At 42.0% G+C, this 18,596-nt stretch overlaps 1 protein-coding gene across 3 annotated transcripts in view; it reads right to left on the bottom strand.

Annotated features, from left to right (window-relative positions):
- The window catches only part of CASD1 (CAS1 domain containing 1), a 55,899-nt gene that overhangs the window by 17,404 nt on the left and 19,899 nt on the right, over window positions 1-18,596 (bottom strand). For all 3 annotated transcript variants that reach the window (XM_070726697.1, XM_070726695.1, XM_070726698.1), the window contains exons 9-14: window positions 17,587-17,801; window positions 13,129-13,554; window positions 12,358-12,447; window positions 6,860-6,979; window positions 3,719-3,875; window positions 3,061-3,140 (exon numbers count right to left, since the gene is read on the bottom strand). In XM_070726697.1, the coding sequence (XP_070582798.1) occupies window positions 3,061-3,140; window positions 3,719-3,875; window positions 6,860-6,979; window positions 12,358-12,447; window positions 13,129-13,554; window positions 17,587-17,801 (1,088 nt within the window). The remainder of the gene's footprint in view (window positions 1-3,060; window positions 3,141-3,718; window positions 3,876-6,859; window positions 6,980-12,357; window positions 12,448-13,128; window positions 13,555-17,586; window positions 17,802-18,596) is intronic.

Raw genomic sequence — 18,596 nt, 5'->3', positions numbered from 1 at the left:
GCCACGCTGCTGTTGCTGGCGTGGCCGCCGCTTGTGAGGCCGCCGCGTTGCTCCCGTTTGTGCGGCCGCCGCGCTGCTCCCGTTTGTGCGGCCGCCGCGCCGCCGTTGCTGGCGCGGCCGCCGCTTGTGAGGCAGCCGCGTTGCTCCCATTTGTGCGGCCGCCGCGCCGCCATTGCTGGCGTGGCCGCCGCTTGTGAGGCCGCCGCGTTGCTCCCGTTTGTGCGGCCGCCGCGCCGCTGTTGCTGGCGTGGCCGCCGCTTGTGAGGCCGCCGCGTTGCTCCCGTTTGTGCGGCCGCCGCGCTGCTGTTGCTGGCGTGGCCGCCGCTTGTGAGGCCGCCGCGTTGCTCCCGTTTGTGCGGCCGCCGCGCTGCTCCCATTTGTGCGGCCGCCGCGCCGCCGTTGCTGGCGCGGCCGCCGCTTGTGAGGCCGCCGCGTTGCTCCCATTTGTGCGGCCGCCGCGCCGCCATTGCTGGCGTGGCCGCCGCTTGTGAGGCCGCCGCGTTGCTCCCGTTTGTGCGGCCGCCGCGCCGCTGTTGCTGGCGTGGCCGCCGCTTGTGAGGCCGCCGCGTTGCTCCCGTTTGTGCGGCCGCCGCGCTGCTCCCGTTTGTGCGGCCGCCGCGCCGCCGTTGCTGGCGCGGCCGCCGCTTGTGAGGCCGCCGCGTTGCTCCCATTTGTGCGGCCGCCGCGCCGCCATTGCTGGCGTGGCCGCCGCTTGTGAGGCCGCCGCGTTGCTCCCCTTTGTCCGGATGCCGCGCCGCCGTTGCTGGCGCGGCCGCCGCTTGTGAGGCCGCCGCGTTGTTCCCCTTTGTCCGGACGCCGCGGCGCCATTGCTGGTGCGGCCGCCGCTTGTGAGGCCGCCGCGTTGCTCCCGTTTGTCCGGCCGCCGCGCCACCGTTGCTGGCGCGGCCGCCGCTTGTGAGGCCGCCGCATTGCTCCCGTTTGTCCGGCCGCCGCTTGTCCGCGCGCCCGCCCTTCGCCTGCCCACGCCGTTGCTCGCGGAAGCAGCGCTGGGGTTTCCCCGCCGCCCACGCAAAGGGGAAACCCCGGCAAGAGGGGGAAGACCCAGGGAAGCCGCCCAGCAGCTGATCTGTCCGGCGGGGAAGCAAACTCCACCATCTACGCATGCGTGGCCATAGGGAAAAAAAAGGGCGCACATGCGCAGATGGTGTTGTTTACTTCCGGGTTGAAAAATCGCGATATAGCATTTCGCAATAATCGAGATCGCGAAACTCGAGGGATCACTGTAATAGCCAAATATTGACTTTCCAAATCTTAATATAATTAAATAGCTAAAACTACTAGTACAATAATAAAGTTATTTGAAAAGGTATTTTATGATTAATCATACACTATACACATGTACAGGCTCCGTACCTTTGCCTACTCAACAGCATATTTACTCTACTAAAAATGTTCAGGGTGATTATTTAAAAGGCTAATTATGAAATGGAATGCTAAAAAAATATGGAAATATAGTATATAGCCAGCAACATCTGCAAACCATGTCATCAAAAGGATACACTTGCAGAGATGTCATCATACAAGTTTCAGCATTTATATTTTCTGCTCTCATAATTTCTCAATATTGCTCTCAAAATTTCCCAGTCCAAAACTTATGTTGCTAAGTGAATTTTGTTTCTTGCTATAGTTGTTAAGTGAATCACTGCAGCTGTTAGGTGAATAACAGAGTTATTGAGTAAATTTGGTTTCCCCATTGACTCTGCTTGTCAGAAGGTGGATAAAGAGTGATCATATTATATTGGGCCACTAGAACTGTCATAAATATGATCTAGTTTCCAAGTATTTAAATTTTGTTCATGTAACCGTAGGGATGTTACAGAAGTCGTAAGTATGAAAAAAAAGATCATAAGTCATTTTTTCAGTGCCGCTATAACTTTGAACACAATCTCCCTCTTCCTACTTGTTATAACTCTAGTTATACAGCCAAGCATTCTACTTGCTTTCCCTACTGCCTGACCGCACTGTTCACCCATTTTAAGACTGTCAGAAATCACTACCCTTAAATCCTTCTCTTCTGATATTTTTGCTAACACAGAACTGCCAATACAATACTTAGATTGAGGATTCCTTTTCCCAAGTGCATTATTTTACATTTGGAAACATTAAACTGCAGTTTCCATTGCTTTGACCACTCATCTAGTAAAGCTAAATCATTTCCCATATTACAGACACCTTCAGGAATATCAATCCTATTGCACACTGTAGAATCATTGGCAAATAGGCAAACCTTCCCTACCAAACCTTCCCTTATGTCACTCACAATGTCACTCATATTAAAAAGAATAGGATCCAGAACAGACCCTTGTGGCACACCGCTTGTAACCAGGCCCTGCTCAGAATACTCGCCATTAACAACAACCCTCTGATATCTACGCTTCAGCCAGCTGCAAATCCATTGAACTATCCAGGGATTAAGTCCAATCTTCACTAACTTCTCTATCAGCTCTTTATGTGGAACCGTATTTGCTGAAGTCCAGATAGGCAATATCCACAGCACCACCTTCACCCAACACCTTTGTGACATAGTTAAAGAAATCAATGAGATTAGTCTGACATGATTTGTCCTCAATAAAACCATGCTGGTTTGGGTCCAATAAGTTATTGGTTTTTAGGTGCTGATTTATCCTTTTTTTGAGTAGAGTCTCCATCATTTTAACTAGAATGTGATTTGTTTTGTTTGCTTGTATGTTTGTGTACCCACACATACCCACACATATCCTTAATAAAACATCCAAATATTATTTCCTTTGACTTCGCTTTAATATCCTCGCTCCATAATTAAAGAGTATAGACTAATGTGCATTATGAAAACAGATGCACTGTTTTTGGATCCAGGTACTTCAACACTCAATTTATCATAAAATGGTTAATGCATTACTTCAGAGCTAAAAGCATGTTAATTGTTTTCAACAAATACCCTGTTCTTTTCAGACACACTAGGTTGTTACCTTGCCTGTTCCAATATTGTAAATGCTTTCTCTTTAAGTGTTAATTCTAGATTGAATTTGTATTCTACCACACTTAAAGTTCAATACAAACCTCAGAGTATGCTAAAAAATAAATGCAGAAAAACAGGAATCCTAATTTTAACAGCAAGCCAGAATGCCAGAAGAAACTACCTGTAGAAAAACAACAATGAAGAGAAATTATTTTTAATTTTTAGAAACAAATTCTGTATTATTATATATAAACACACTATGTAAATCCTATTAGTAGGTCAATACATTGAATAACCCTCTTTTTGGTAAGATTCGGACAACTATATACTGAGCTGCCTCCTTTTTGTAGTGCTTCATCTGTATGTCAGAGCCTGCCCCACACACTCCTGTCTCCATTCTTCCCACCACTTTCCCACCGGGCATTCCCTTCAGCAATCATCAACAGTATCTGATCACACCATCTCCAATGAAACCTTTTAACTGTAATTTTCTACACCTTTAACTACTTCTTTCTGTGGTAATTATATCTAAGGCAAAAATACATTTTTTGGTTTGGGCCAAGACCATCTTAAAACAATTGTTTTGTGCACAAAAAAAGAGCCAAATATATAACTTTTAGTAAATTCCAATTTAGCAAAGAAGGAGAAATGGATAGAGAATTTTTAAGATATTCAAATGCTGGTGGAAAAATAGTTGAGTATTAGATGGTTATTGTTAGCTATGTTAGCTGTTCTTTTGATGTAAAATGAAATATTTACCATTGGCTTTCTTCAGCATAATTTGAGGCCACAGAGCTAATGTAATATATATTATTAAAAACCAGAAAGTGACTAGAGGAACGAAGTAATAGAACTGGTAAGATCGATCCATTACAATGCATAGCACCACAACCAGGAAGTTCAGTCGAAACAAAACCTGTTAATATTGAGAAAAATACCTAAGTACATAGCAATGAAATATTTGTACATTTTAATATAATCTTAATCTGATTGCAATTTCACCAGAAAGCTCAGACTCTTTTAAACACATTTGTAGTTTAGATAACAATTTTGCAACTCAGGCTCTAAAAAAGTTGAATTAAAATTCAGTTTAAAAACCTCTAAAACTCCCTAATATAACATTGTCTTGTTTAGCTAACAGGTGTTTGCATTCATTTTGGAATATACATTCAAACTATACATTTACAGATCTGGGCAAAATATATCAATGGTGAAATCTACTTCCCTTCCTCACTGTTTTGGAAACGTATGCTTTTTTACCCTCTGTGCATGTGAAGAAGGCGTTGCGCATGTGCAGAGGGTGAAAAGCAAGGAAAAGGCGATGTACGGGGAGATGTGCAGAGCCTCGCACTGCTGCTGCTACTAGTTCTCCAAAGCACCAGTGGTCACCACTACTAGGATGCCGAACCCGATAGCATTTCACTCCTGAAATATCTCCCTTTCACTGTGATAGAGCTTGTCTAAAGCAGATTTGCAGAATTCCAGTTCAACACAGAAATTTAAGATTAGTTATACTGCTAGTGCTTAAATTATTTCCCACAATTCCTATTGTTATGCAGGGACCTTAATATTAAAACACTAGTTAACTGATGACATTTGAATAGTAAAATAATGGAATGAAAATTAATATACCAGCTCACTTATTTTGGGAAAGGACTGTAGAGCAAAATAAGATGACTCAGATAACAAGCTCTCTGCGCTCTGCTATTATAAATTACTCTGACACCAAAAAAAGGTATGTTCTACTTTGTGAAGGGAATACATTATATTAATTAGTAGAACCAACTAATGATTAGAGATTTAGAAACTCACTGATCATATCAGTTTTGTTATCTACAGTTACAGGGCCTGATACATTGTGCATGGTAAAGAAAAACAGAATCTGAAAATTTATCTGAAAATTTCACTTCTATTTTAATAAATGAATACTGTAAAGCTGAAATTTGTAGCTTAGTACTTTGACTTATGCCCAGAGAGCAATTTCCAAATTCTCCAACTTAACCATTTTGCAGTCAAGAAAATACACATAGCACTCCCGAGCAGTGAAGGGCCACACTTACCTTCCCCTACCGTATCGTCCCGGAGGCTGGCACGGATATGCACACAGGCATCAGCAAACATGGGCACTCCCACATGATAATTTGCTTCTGCGCATGCGCGGAAGTAAAGAAATCAGCAAAAATCAGGCATACCCAGGGCAGCCCAACACTACTCCCAAGGAATTAGCAATATAAATAAATCTCTGCCCAATGAATTTAGAGATAAACTGGATAAAGATCTTACTGTGAAATTTTCTGTAATTTAATATGGTTTGCTTTTAAATAAGTTAAGACTTGCATTTTTGTTATAAATAGCTCTTAAGACAGTGGTCAGCAAACTTTTTAAACGGGCCCAATTCACGATCTCCCCAGACTGTTGGGGAGCTGGACTGGCTTGGCGTGGCTAGGTGGTCATGTGACTGGATGGGTCTGGCCAATATAGCAGTTCATTACACATTAAATTAAATTTTAATTTGCTTTGCTCCTGGGGATATTGCTCTTTTGATTGACTTCTTTTTTCTAGATCATTTTTAAGTTGTTAAGGGGTCTAGTGGTCCACTTCAGGAAAGTCACTTTTGCAGCAATTCTTCTCAGCCCCAAAGTTCCAATCAAAATGTCTCTTTCTCTCCCTCTATCTTTCTATCTCGCCTTTCCACTATTTGAGCCCCTCTGGAAAAATTAAGATTTCAAGTACAACTAAAGTTGAAGAGTTAATGGAGGTGGGGAAGAGAAACCAGGACATGGAATGCTTGATGGGTGCAGAGACGAGACTGGCTCCCTCAGTCCTGGCAGTGCCCTGTGATACCTAGTTGAATTCCATTCCAAACTATTCACATTCACACTCTATCCTATTGCTACTGCAATTCCATGCCAATCCATTCCAATCTCTCCTATTTCTATTCCATTCCATTCCATTCACATTGTGGCGGTCTCAATCTCCTTTTGGAATCTCATTGGCCATCCTGGATCTTCCTCCACACATGCTGAATATGTGCAACAGGCTCTGGCAAGGGTTCTGTGCATCTGGCAGGCAGGATCAGACTGGTCGAACCCAGAAGACCCCCCTCCTTTGATACTTGTGGTTCTGTCAATTTTGCCATCTTCTTATTTTCAGCAGCAAGTAAGCCACAATCTTTCTTTGATTTGTTTTGTTTTCCATCTTTTTTGGCCCAAAGGCATATGTAGTGTTGCTTCTATTATTGTTGTTTTTAATATTTAATGCTAGACATTTCATAACAATTTTATTTGGTTGAAAATAATGATTCAAGAATTCTAATAGGCACCTTAAAACCTTGAACCAATATGTTTATCTGTAGCAAGAGACTGCAGACTGTCTCTTTTTTAGAAACAGAACTGCCTCCTTCCCAAGCACTATAAAGTTTAGTTTTTTCTAAGCTTTATAGGGCGTGGGATGAAGCAGTTCTCTCTCTGAAAATGAGACAGTCTGCAGTTACCAGTTTTATAAAATAGCTGCTTAAAATTTTGTTAGTTGAGAACAAAGTCTTTCTATTTTCATAATTTTTGTCTCAATGTGGAATTGAAGGAAAGTCCTTTTCTAAAAGGCACAGCTGTGTAAAGTTTTGTCCAATGAATACAAAAATCTAGGCATTCTGACATGGAGTAAAGCATGAACTTTGGTAAGAACAGATCCACCATTCACACAAGCCAAGTTAGCACTGATAACGAATTTGAATCTATGCCTGAGACCTTACTACAACATAGGGGCAATTGGTTCAGAGACAAAAACATTATTCTTTGCACAGCTTCAATGAATGTTTCAAGAATGTACCAAATGTAGAACTTTACCTAACAGTAATAGAAAATTAGTGAATTTATTGTAGTCAATCTTGAAATTTCTTACCTGACACACTCTATAAATGCCAAAATCTCCTTTAATCCAAAAGTATGAGAAATGTCCATAGCCTGTTTGGAATAGATATGCAGCAACCAAAACACGGATGTGCATGTACACTGGCAAAAACTACAAACAAAAACATAGGAAATTTTTTAAAAATCAAGTAATTTTCACTGATTACATTCTAATTTAAAAATAACCATAAATGAAATCCATTTTATTTTAGTTTTGCCTCAGTAAATCTCTGTATTACTAGACGTCCATTCCCTACATATTTTGTCTTTTAGATACCCAACTAACCATTCATTGATTTCATGATGAAAGAGACAGATCTTTTTACATGTATGCATGTAGGAGTGAAAATTAAGCAACAGAAGCAACATAGAAGCATTTATAGTAAATAAATAAAATAATAAAATCGTTTAGATACCGTGTTTCCCCTCTAATAAGACATGTCCTGATAATAATGATTTAGCTTTACTAGATAAATGGTCAAAGCAATGGAAACTGCAGTTTAATGTTTCCAAATGTAAAATAATGCACTTGGGGAAAAGGAATCCTCAATCTGAGTATTGTATTGGCAGTTCTGTGTTAGCAAATACTTCAGAAGAAAAGGATTTAGGGGTAGTGATTTCTGACAGTCTCAAAATGGGTGAACAGTGCAGTCAGGCAGTAGGGAAAGCAAGTAGGATGCTTGGCTGCATAGCTAGAGGTATAACAAGCAGGAAGAGGGAGATTATGATCCCGCTATATAGAATACTGGTGAGACCACATTTGGAATACTGTGTTCAGTTCTGGAGACCTCACCTACAAAAAGATATTGACAAAATTGAATGGGTCCAAAGACGGGCTACAAGAATGGTGAAAGGTCTTAAGCATAAAACTTATCAGGAAAGACTTAATGAACTCAATCTGTATAGTCTGGAGGACAGAAGGAAAAGGGGGGACATGATCGAAACATTTAAATATATTAAAGGGTTAAATAAGGTCCAGGAGGGAAGTGTTTTTAATAGTAAAGTGAACACAAGAACAAGGAGACACAATCTGAAGTTAGTTGGGGGAAAGATCAAAAGCAACATGAGAAAATATTATTTTACTGAAAGAGTAGTAGATCCTTGGAACAAATGTCCAGCAGACGTGGTAGATAAATCCACAGTAACTGAATTTAAACATGCCTGGGATAAACATATATCCATCCTAAGATAAAATTCAGAAAATAGTATAAGGGCAGACTAGATGGACCATGCGGTCTTTTTCTGCCGTCAGACTTCTATGTTTCTAATAAAGTCAACAGGGCTTTTCAGGACATGCCTTGAAATAACACCCCCCCCCCCAAAAAAAATTACTCCCCTTCCCCAACCACAGACACACATCCCCTGCTCCATCTGCCATCCCCAAATTCTGCCCAAACATCTTACCAGAGTCTGACAGCTCGTTGCTTCTCTTTCTTGGCTGGTGTTTGCAGTTCCTTAAAATGTAAAAAAAAATAAAATGTAAAGAAAAACTTCTCGTGAGTGCGAGCAATTAACAACTTCTCACACTCATGAGAACTTTTTCTTTACATTTCAAGGAGTTTCCATGCAAAGGCCTGCTGAAAAAGAGAAGCAGTGAAGCTGCTATATACTGTTAAAGTGTTCGAGCACAATTCTGGGGTAGCAGGTGAGGCAAGGGATTGGGAGGGGTGGGCTGTGAGAAGCGCATCTTACCAGCATCTGGCTTCTCTCCACCACTGCTCTCTCTCTCGGATGTTCTTTGCAGGAAAACTCCAAAGTAAAGAAAAACGTCTGATGCTGCCACCATCCAGGAAAATAACATGAGCAATTGGATCTCTCGTAGCGTCTCTTCTCTTTCTACTTTTCCCAAGTGGCAACTGTGTCTCCAGAGATAGTCAGGCCTGATTTGGTGGGATAGATGCACCACATGAGGAGAGAGAGAGGAGGTGCTGCGAGAGAGCCCATTTATCATGCTGTTCTCTTCCTGGGCAGTAGCAGCGCATTCAGATCATTGAATCTGGCCTGCAGATCTCAACCAGATGGAGAGGGGTGAGACAGCAGAGAAACTAGACGCAGGAAATATTTCCCTCTTCCAAACTCCACCAGAAATGAGTTTCCATGAGACACATCACGCTTGTGCAGCCTCTTGGAGTGAAAGGGGGGGAAAGGTTTCTTGCATGCAACATTGCAGCCAAAAGGTTCCTTGTCCTGGTGCTGTGTCTTATGTGCACACTCCAATCCCCCGCCATCCAAAAGGTTTGCTCGCGGGCTGCTTCTGCTGCTGTACCCACAGCTAGAAGTTTGGCGGTCAGCTTGGGTTTGATTGCTGGCTGCTTCTGCTTAGAGGGAACGGCTGACGCGCTGTAAGTGTTGCTGCTGCCCTTGCTGCTGCCACCTATGGAGGCCCCCAGCCAGCCATCTGCAGAGCAAGCTTAGCTGTGAGAAGGGAGCACTGGCCGAAACCAAGACAGCTGAGCTGCATCTGTCAGGGATGTCTGGTATCTCGCTGCCAGGTGCCTGGGAAGAGTAAGCATGACTTATGGGAGGAAGGGAGTGCAGCCAAGGGTCCTGCAAGGCTCCTCTCCCCAGGAAGACTCTGGCTCAATCACCATCCCATCTGGCATGCTGATGGGCGCTCCAGTCAGTCAGTACTCAATTGAGAGGATAATGGAACATAGAGGAGCAGGGGGGAAGGGATGACTGTCACCATAGAGCAGGAAGTACAAAAAGAAGGGCTTCTGCTGCTTTCCTTATGTGCAGCCAAAAACAGAAACCGCAGAAGTCTTTCTTTCTTTCTTTCTTTCTTTCTTTCTTTCTTTCTTTCTTTCTCTGCCTCAAACTACGGCTCCACAGTTTCCAAAATCCAGTCAGGGCAGCGGCCATTCTGTAAGTGTGCTTCCTGCTCTGTGGAAACAGCTGGAAGTGGAACTGGAACTAACAGTATCCCAGTAAGACACTCTGCCTCTGACAGTGTTTTGAAATGTGCTCCTGTCTGCAAGGAGGAGTATGCAAGGCAGGGATCGATGCTCGTCTCCTCTTCCTCGCAGCTAGGAGTGCTTTTCAAATTGCCATGGGCAGAGCCCAGAGAACCCGACCAGATCTGGGGGGGGGGGTGCGCACCCACCTCTCACTTGCTCTCTCTCTCTCCAAGGAACAAGACGGAGCTACAAGTCCCAGGTACGATTTATTTATTTTATTTATTTATTTATTAGATTTGTATGCCGCCCCTCTCCGTAGATTCGGGGCGACTAACAACAATAATAAAACAACATATAACAAATCTAATATTTAAAATAACTAAAAACCCTTATTAAAAACCAAACATACAGACAAATATACCATGCATAAATTATATAGGCCTGGGGTGAAGAAAATCTCAATTCCCCCATGCCTGACGACAGAGGTGGTTTTTAAGGAGCTTATGAAAGGCAAGGAGGGTGGGGGCAATTCTGATCTCTGGGGGGAGCTGCTTCCAGAGGGTCAGGGCCGCCACAGAGAAGGCTCTTCCCCTGGGTCCCGACAAACAACATTGTTTAGTCGAAGGGACCCGGAGAAGGCCAACTCTGTGGGACCTAACTGGTCGCTTGGATTTGTGCGGCAGAAGGCGGTCCCGTAGATATTCTGGTCTGATTCCATGAAGGGCTTTATAGGTCATAACCAACATTTTGAATTGTGACTGGAAACTGATCAGCAACCAATGCAGACTGCGGAGTTTTGGTGTAACATGGGCATACATAGGTAAGCCCATGATTGTTCTCGCAGCTGCATTCTGCACGATCTGAAGTTTCCGAACACTCTTCAAAGGTAGCCCCATGTAGAGAGCATTACAGTAGTCGAGCCTCGAGTTGATGAGGGCATGAGTGACTGTGAGCAATGACTCCCGGTCCAAATAGGGCTGCAACTGGTGCACCAGGCGAACCGGGGCAAAAGCCCCCCTCGCCACAGCTGAAAGATGTTTCTCTAATGTAAGCTGTGGATCGAGGACACTCAAGTTGTGGACCCTCTCTGAGGGGGTCAGTGATTCCCCCCCCCAGGGTGATGGATGGACAGATGGAATTGTCCCTGGGAGGCAAAACCCGCAGCCACTCCATCTTATCAGGGTTGAGTTTGACTCTGTTGACACCCATCCAGACCCCAACACCCTCCAGGCACCGGCACATCACATCCACTGCTTCGTTGACTGGACATGGGGTGGAGATGTACAACTGGGTATCATCCGCATACTGATGATACCTCACCCCATGCCCTTGGATGATCTCGCCCAACAGTTTCATGTAGATATTAAATAGCAGGGGGGGAAGAACCGGCCCCTGAGGCACCCCACAAGGGAGAGACCTAAAGGTCAACCTCTGACCCCTCCACTAACACCGACTACTAACATGTTCTACCTGAAACTTGTAGTTCTGTTGCATTCCTCAGTATCGTGTCCAGAGAAGTCCATTATGAAAGAAAACTTCTCCAAGTTCGAGAAGTTTGATTGAACATGTGAGAGGGTTTTTTTTTACAATGGGCTTCTCTGCACACAATGCCAAGGAATGTGACGGAGCTACAAGTGTCAAGTAGAACATGTGTCTCACAGCCCAACAGTCCTACCTGCCAAAAATGAGTCTTTGTGAGACTCGTCACACCACCGCTGCTACCTTGAGGAGCAGGATTCTGCAAGGCCTGTCCTGTTGCATGCATGAACAGCAGCAGGATCCCAGCTGTGTTGTATGATGAAGTTCGTGGCAGTCCTGTAGTTTATGCATGCAATGGCACAACAAGCCTGCTCTATGAGACAATTGCAGCAGTGCCAAGAACAGGGAGGGGAGGCAGTGGCGATGGGACATCCAGTCCCATGCTTGCCACCTATTGCAACCCCCAAATAATCCCACCCTCCAATAATAAGCCATATTTTGGGGTTCCAAAAAATATAAGGTCCTGTCTCATTTCAGGGAAACACGGTATGTAGACTGGACATTGTTCCAACTACTCCATTAGAAGAACAAAAGTGACTCTTCTTAGAACCATATACAAAGAGCCATAATTAAAACAGCACTGCTAAAGAGATGTCACACCAGTGAGGGGATAAATGATATAACATTTCATTTGCATCAATTGTTGCTAGTATTGTTTGCTAATATTATCTTATGGAGATATAAAATTATCATGTATTTCAGGAATGTTTTCAAATCTCTCCAACAGAAAATCAAATCCCTCTTCCACAAGTGGATGTATTCCAATTTGAGTACCATAAAGATAAGATGAAGGAAGCATAATAAAGGTAGCATTAAATACACAAAATATATTTAATGTTATTTTCAAATTATCCAGTCATTTTTAGTAATTGATATTTGTATTTATATTAGATCCCTACATACTACAAGAAAATTGAGACAAAGGTACATCTTTCAAAACAATATTCAACCATCCCAATGCAACAAATGTTTTAAAAGGTTATTTTAAATTTAATATTGTAGTCCCAAAGTCTATTTCCCTGAAAAATAATTGTATTTAAAAAAAACTACTTACCGTGCTTGCTCCAGAGATATGGTAGATCAAAATGACAAGCTGCATCCATCCTTTCCATTCATCAGTCTGCTCCCTATTTAACACTTTAGTCTGTGCAAAATAAAGGAAAAGGTAGTTACTTTAAAGAACAATTAAGGAAACCATAATACTACCATATAGAAAATACATCTGAAATAATATTTCAAACACCAATTAACCATAAGTATGCATGTTGAAGTATTTAATAGAGACTGCAAGACAAAGGACTGTACAGAACACTATGAATAAGCTGCAAGGGCATTAAACCTATCCATTTTCAGCTAACAAACTTCATATACTTCTTGCCTGCTAGCTTTTTAAACACAGCAGAAAATGATTTCTGATGCAATAATGTATGAAGAAATAATTTTAGGGTAAGAACAACTACAAGCATTTTAGGAAATACATTGCTTAAGGTTTACTCAATGTTATCCACTGAAACAACATAGTCAATAATTTTGGGTAAAAAGAATAAATATAGTATTAAATAATAAACTATATTTATACCATTTTATTTGTGCAATTTTATTTTTAGTGGTTTTATAACATAAATCACTTTAGTTTATTATTCCTGAATCCAATGAGACTGGCTTCCAAGAAAATATATAGGGCTAAACTCTTTTTCTGTTTTATTGACGATTATGATATCTAAAAGCAGTAATGATGAAACAATACGAAGGTCACTACTGTTTGCCATAACTGTCAGTTTTGTTTAATCTAAGTTCTTAATTTTAGCGCAAAAGAAAAAGATACCTCTTTAGTATTTTCTGTGTAAAATACTCCTAATACCAAGATATAAATTATTGGTATAAAAAAAGATGAATGAGTATAAAACTTGTTTTCTTTCATAAATAGGTTTGCTCTATCACACAAGTAGAAGTAGCCCATAATTAAGCCAAGTTTGCAGAAGGACTGGAAAAGTGTCTCTAGAGTAGAAAGTGTTGGAGAATTAGTGGCAGGTTTTTTCTCTTCTCCACTCTCCATATCAGTGCATAGTTTGTTCTTCTGATTATTGTTACGACGAATGAGAACAAGAATCAAATATCCAATTACAGATGAAGCAAAAAAGCAAAGAGCTAGCTTTTGTATCAAAGTCACAGGAGGCTGAGGTTGGCAGCATGAGCCATCAATAGGTTTTACAATCTTGTTGCAGTGGCTGTTCATTAGAATCATTGCGCTCTATTGAAAAACAAAAATAGAAAACATAATTTTATCTTTGTTAAATTTTAAAGTGCATTTTATTAAGCCTAATACCTTATTTGCATACAATTAATTCTGAAAAAGTTAATTTTTCAGAAGTGAAAATAATAACAATATAGCATGTTGCAATAAAATATTTCTGTAAGATGAATAACTCTTCATCTTACCAGGAAATTGGATATTGGAAATCTATCAGGGAACAGTTGGCATATCTCAGTGCTTTTTAAAACTGAAGTACAGGGCTAACCAAGATAAACGGCTGAGAATTCCTAGGCAATATAGGAATTTTCTGGATTTTATCAATCCACAGAACCACAATAAAATTGCAATACACCCAATAAAATTCCTTTCTTATATTACAGGTGCTTTTAATGTTAACACCCTGCAACCTTTATAGTGCTAAATAAATGAATAAATGTTAAAACTGAATTTGAATCTGTTTTTTCAGGTCAGTTTAACTGTTGCATACCAGAGAATACAGTGATCCCTCGAGTTTCGCGATCTCGATCTTTGCGAAACGCTATATCGCGATTTTAAAAAAAATATTAATTAAAAAAAATATTAATTAAAAAAAATATTAATTAAAAAAAAAACCACTTCCGCGTTTGGCTTTGGGAGTCAGCTGGGAAGCGGCGCGGCTGTTTTAAAAGGTCGCAGCCGGCCTGGGGGGCTTCCCAGCACCCCCCCGAACCCAGGTGGCCGGGTGAGCAGCGAGCGAACGGCGGGTGGCCGGGCAAAGGGCGGGCGAGCGGCGGGCGAGCGGGTGCTGGGGGGGCGGGGGCAGCCGACATTCAAAGCAATCTGTCGGCTTCCGCACTTTCATTGCTCCCCACCTCCACCATCTGCGCATGCGCGGCCATGGGGGGGAAAAGGCGTGCATGCGCAGATGGTGTTTTTACTTCCGCAACCCTACATCGTGAAAAATTGATTATCGCGAGGGGTCTTGGAACGGAACCCTCGCGATAATCACTGTATACCGTATTTTTGGGTGTATAAGATGCACCTTTTTACTCCCCAAAAGAGGGTAGCCCCACCCACCTGCCGGCACCCATCCTTCAGAGGTTTTCAGCCTCCGCGTGTTGCATCTTTGGGTGGCTCCAAGCGACAGAGATCCTCATTTTCATTTGGACGTTTAAAAGAAATTCTATAGATATTTAAATGGAGTCTCTGCTCCTGAGACGCCCCATCTTCCTACCTATGTTGTAAGCCTGGCTTTCTCCCAGCAAAGTCGGATAGAGAGGCAGCATTTCAGTCCTCCTGGAAGCTGCCATCTCATAAACACATTGCTGAGCTTCCTAGCAAGCCCTCTGTGCCTTGATTGGTGCCTGATTCTTGAAGTGGGAGGTAGGGACTCGTTTGGCGAATGGGGCACTGGGTGAGAGGCAATCATTCCTCTGTCATCCCTGATTTCCAAAAAAGAAGAAATAAATGACAGAGTAAAGAAAAGAGCCTGTTGGCTTAGCCCAGCTACAGAGAAAAAGGGGGGGAGAATGAGAGTGATAGAGAGAGGGGTGTGTGTGTGTGTGTGTCCCTGCCTCTGCCACTGCCTGCAGATGTGCTTCCTCTCTTTCGGGATTTTCGTCAGGTTTTTTTTCCCCTTTTGTAATGCTGGGCTGCTTGAGCAATGAGCACAACCTCCTCCTTCCCCCTCCTTCTCCTCTCACGCCCACCACAGCCGGTCAGGGTGGAGGGGGAGGGAAGCCTCCACTGCAGGTAGCGCAGGCAGGGCGGCAGGGCTTTCTGACAGTGAGAAGAAGCAGGGAACGAGAGAGAGCAACACATACACACCCATTCACAGGCATAGAGAGAGACAGAAAGATAGGGAGGAAAAAGAGAGAGAGAAGCAGACCGACAAAGGGAGGAAAGTTTGCACAAGGTTGGGAGCGGGTGCGTCTCTTGACTCCCAAAGCTATTTGAGTTCCATTTCACTAACTGCTCTTGTAAGAACTCCAGTGCTGCCAAGGCTGCTTGTGAGATGGAAGGGTTTGTCCAGGGCCCTATGGTGCAAGGCATGGAATAAAGCTTGCTTTTGGAAGGCTGCTTCGGCTTCTGTTTCCCAGTGTGGGCTTTGCAATCAGAGGGGTTTCCTCTCCCCCCAACTCTTCCCATTACAAAGTTTCTTGGCAGGAGAACCACAGATCGCTCTCCTGGCAGCTGACCTGTAAGGACTGCTTGATCAGGATCATAGTTCCCTCTAAGCTGAGCAGTGAGCAATCGCTCACTTAAAAATCCTCATCAACTCAGAGTTTTCCAAACCTGCCCAGAAGCCGAGAGGGAAAGAGTGAGAGGGAAGGAGAGAGAGAGGAAGAGAGAGAAACAGATAGAAAAAAGAGAGGAAGGAAAAGAGAAAGAAAAAGAATGGGAGTAAGGAAGAGAGAAAGAAAATCAAAATCTAGTTTGAAACTAGCTCAACTATTTAAGTGGCATTTTGATATTGATAGAGTTGCCCTATTATGAGCTCACTGTTATAGACACACAGTACAGTATTTTATTTTGAAATTCTCTGAGGCAAAACAGGATGGGTTTTTTATTTATTTGTCTGTCTGTCTGTCTGTCTGTCTGTCTGTCTGTCTGTCTGTCTGTCTGTCTGTCTGTCTGTCTGTCTGTCTGTCTATCTATCTATCTATCTATCTATCTATCTATCTATCTATCTATCTATTATTTCGGTGCCGCCCAGTCCTGAAGGGACTGCCGCTCAGACACTATACTTTTCCACCCACCCACCCCCAAAAAATTAGAGGGAACACTGATCAGGATTGGAGAGAATGGATCCCCCCCCCCATCCCCCAGTCTCCTTCCCCCCTTCCTAGATCTTCCCAACCACGCATGGAAAAAGATGAAGCAGCCGTTGGCAGGGGAAAGGGGGGGAAAGGCACGGGATAGGGGGCTCCTCCATGGCAAAGCAGGCTCTGCTCAATCTGCTGGTGCCCACCTTGCCTAACGCCTCTCACGCAGTACCCACTTCACTAAATGAGTCCCAACTTCCTGCTTCAGGAATCAGCTTCCAACCAAGGTGGCAAAGGCGTAGAGGGCTTGCTGGGAAGCACGGCAATGTGTTTATGAGATGGCAGCAGAAGGAGTGGAGCCTTCGGTACCAAGTCTCTCTTCTTCCCTCGTGAAAATCATCCCCCACCCCACCATTCCACTTAAATGCCCATAGGGTTTGTTTTAAATGGATAAAAAGATCTGTGCTACTTGTTATCAAAGTTTGAGTGGAAGTGAGGATGCTACTGATCTTGATGCTGATAGGCAAAGAAAAGAATTTCTTTTTTCCTTGTTTTGCTACCCCAAAATTAGGGTGCGTCTTATACTTCGCTGCATCTTATATTCTGAAAAATACGGTAAGCATTCAATCAAATAATCTGAATTAACTGGGAATAATTTATGCAGGGAAAGAAAAAATAAATTAAGTATGTTAAGGAATCTAATTCCAATTTCTATAATATATCTTATCAAATTTATAGGCTATTAATTAAATGTTGACTTTGCAGAATATTTCTACTGTATATACAGTGTTCCCTCGATTTTCACGGGTTCGAACTTTGCGGAACGTCTATATTTTTTTCAAAAATATTAATTAAAAAATACTTTGCGGTTCCCCCCCCCCATACCACGGTTTTTCCCATCCGATGACGTCATATGTCATTGCCAAACTTTTGTCTGCCTTTAAAAAACATTTTTTAAATAAACTTTAATAAATAAACATGGTGAGTAATAATCTAAATGGTTGCTAAGGGAATGGGAAATTGCAATTTAGGGGTTTAAAGTGTTAAGGGAAGGTTTGTGACACTGTTCATAGCCAAAAATAGTGTATTTACTTCCGCATCTCTACTTCGCGGAAATTCGACTTTTACGGGCGGTCTCAGAACGCATCCCCCGCGAAAATCGAGGGAACACTATAATTGAAAATGTTTTTGAGACAGTTTTTCAATGCCTATTTAGTAAGCAAGTTCAAGTCTAGAACTATTTAATGTCATTATCACTTCTAATGGTTTCAGAGATATTACTCACTATTTCTCTGCTTGATTCAGGAAGATGTAAGCCGTCTGATGACTGAATTATAGTTTCTTCTGCTATTAGTCTAGATGCACTAAAAACTTTTACTTTAGCTTTTGAATTTTTTGAGCTGCTGTTCAAAATACTGACCACTGCTTCATTGTAAGCATTTAGTTTCTCATTAGTGATCATTTTTCTGCTTTCACTCAACATATATTCATAAACTGGATCTGAATTGGGAAAAAAAAATTGATTTACTACTTTATAAATTAAAGCAACAAATAAATATTTAGTTGCAAGAGTGTGGAAAATCACTAGCTTATATCATTTAGCAAACAATGGCAAATTTGATTGCCACCAAATTTCATTGAAATAAACTGCTATTTAATAACAGTTCAAATAATTATTGTGTCTAGTGCCAAATGAAATACAGTAGCTGGGATAAATTAATATTAAAATATTTCTTCACACAAAGCAAAAAAATTCTTACTGAATTCCATCCCTATAATTAGAAAGTTGCTGAAGAAAAGACTGTTCCATGCTACAAATTATCTTTGTTCCCAATATATACGGTAGGTATAAAAGAATAACTGACAATGCCTTCCCCAATTAGGATAATATAATACCACAAAAGGATTTATAAAATTCATAAAGCTTTCTGCTTAATCCAGCTACCCAAACTAAATCATACTTGAAAGGTGGTTGTATATATAACCTCGGCCTGATTTTTTTTTCTATTAAATGTAGTCTCACTTCTACATATAATTGATTTCTGCCATTGAACAGTCCACTTTGGGGAAGACTTTCTTAACTTTCTTTAACTGAAGACCTTTACTCTGATAGTTATTATGGGATATAACATAGCAAAGAGGACTAACAATAAACCCTATTTTTTTTAGCTGACATATTTTTTTTTCCTCATAGGTGATCAGAAAAATTGTAGGCTATTATTTAAATTTGCATTTTGGAAAAATTTCTAATCTATAATGCAACTTAGAGCAAATCATCTATTTCAAAGGAAGCTA

The sequence above is a fragment of the Erythrolamprus reginae genome, chromosome Z, assembly GCF_031021105.1.
Source record: "Erythrolamprus reginae isolate rEryReg1 chromosome Z, rEryReg1.hap1, whole genome shotgun sequence".
NCBI classification, from domain to species: Eukaryota; Metazoa; Chordata; class Lepidosauria; order Squamata; family Dipsadidae; genus Erythrolamprus; species Erythrolamprus reginae.
Note: the sequence above shows the minus strand (reverse complement) of the source record. Positions and strands in the feature narration are given on the sequence as shown.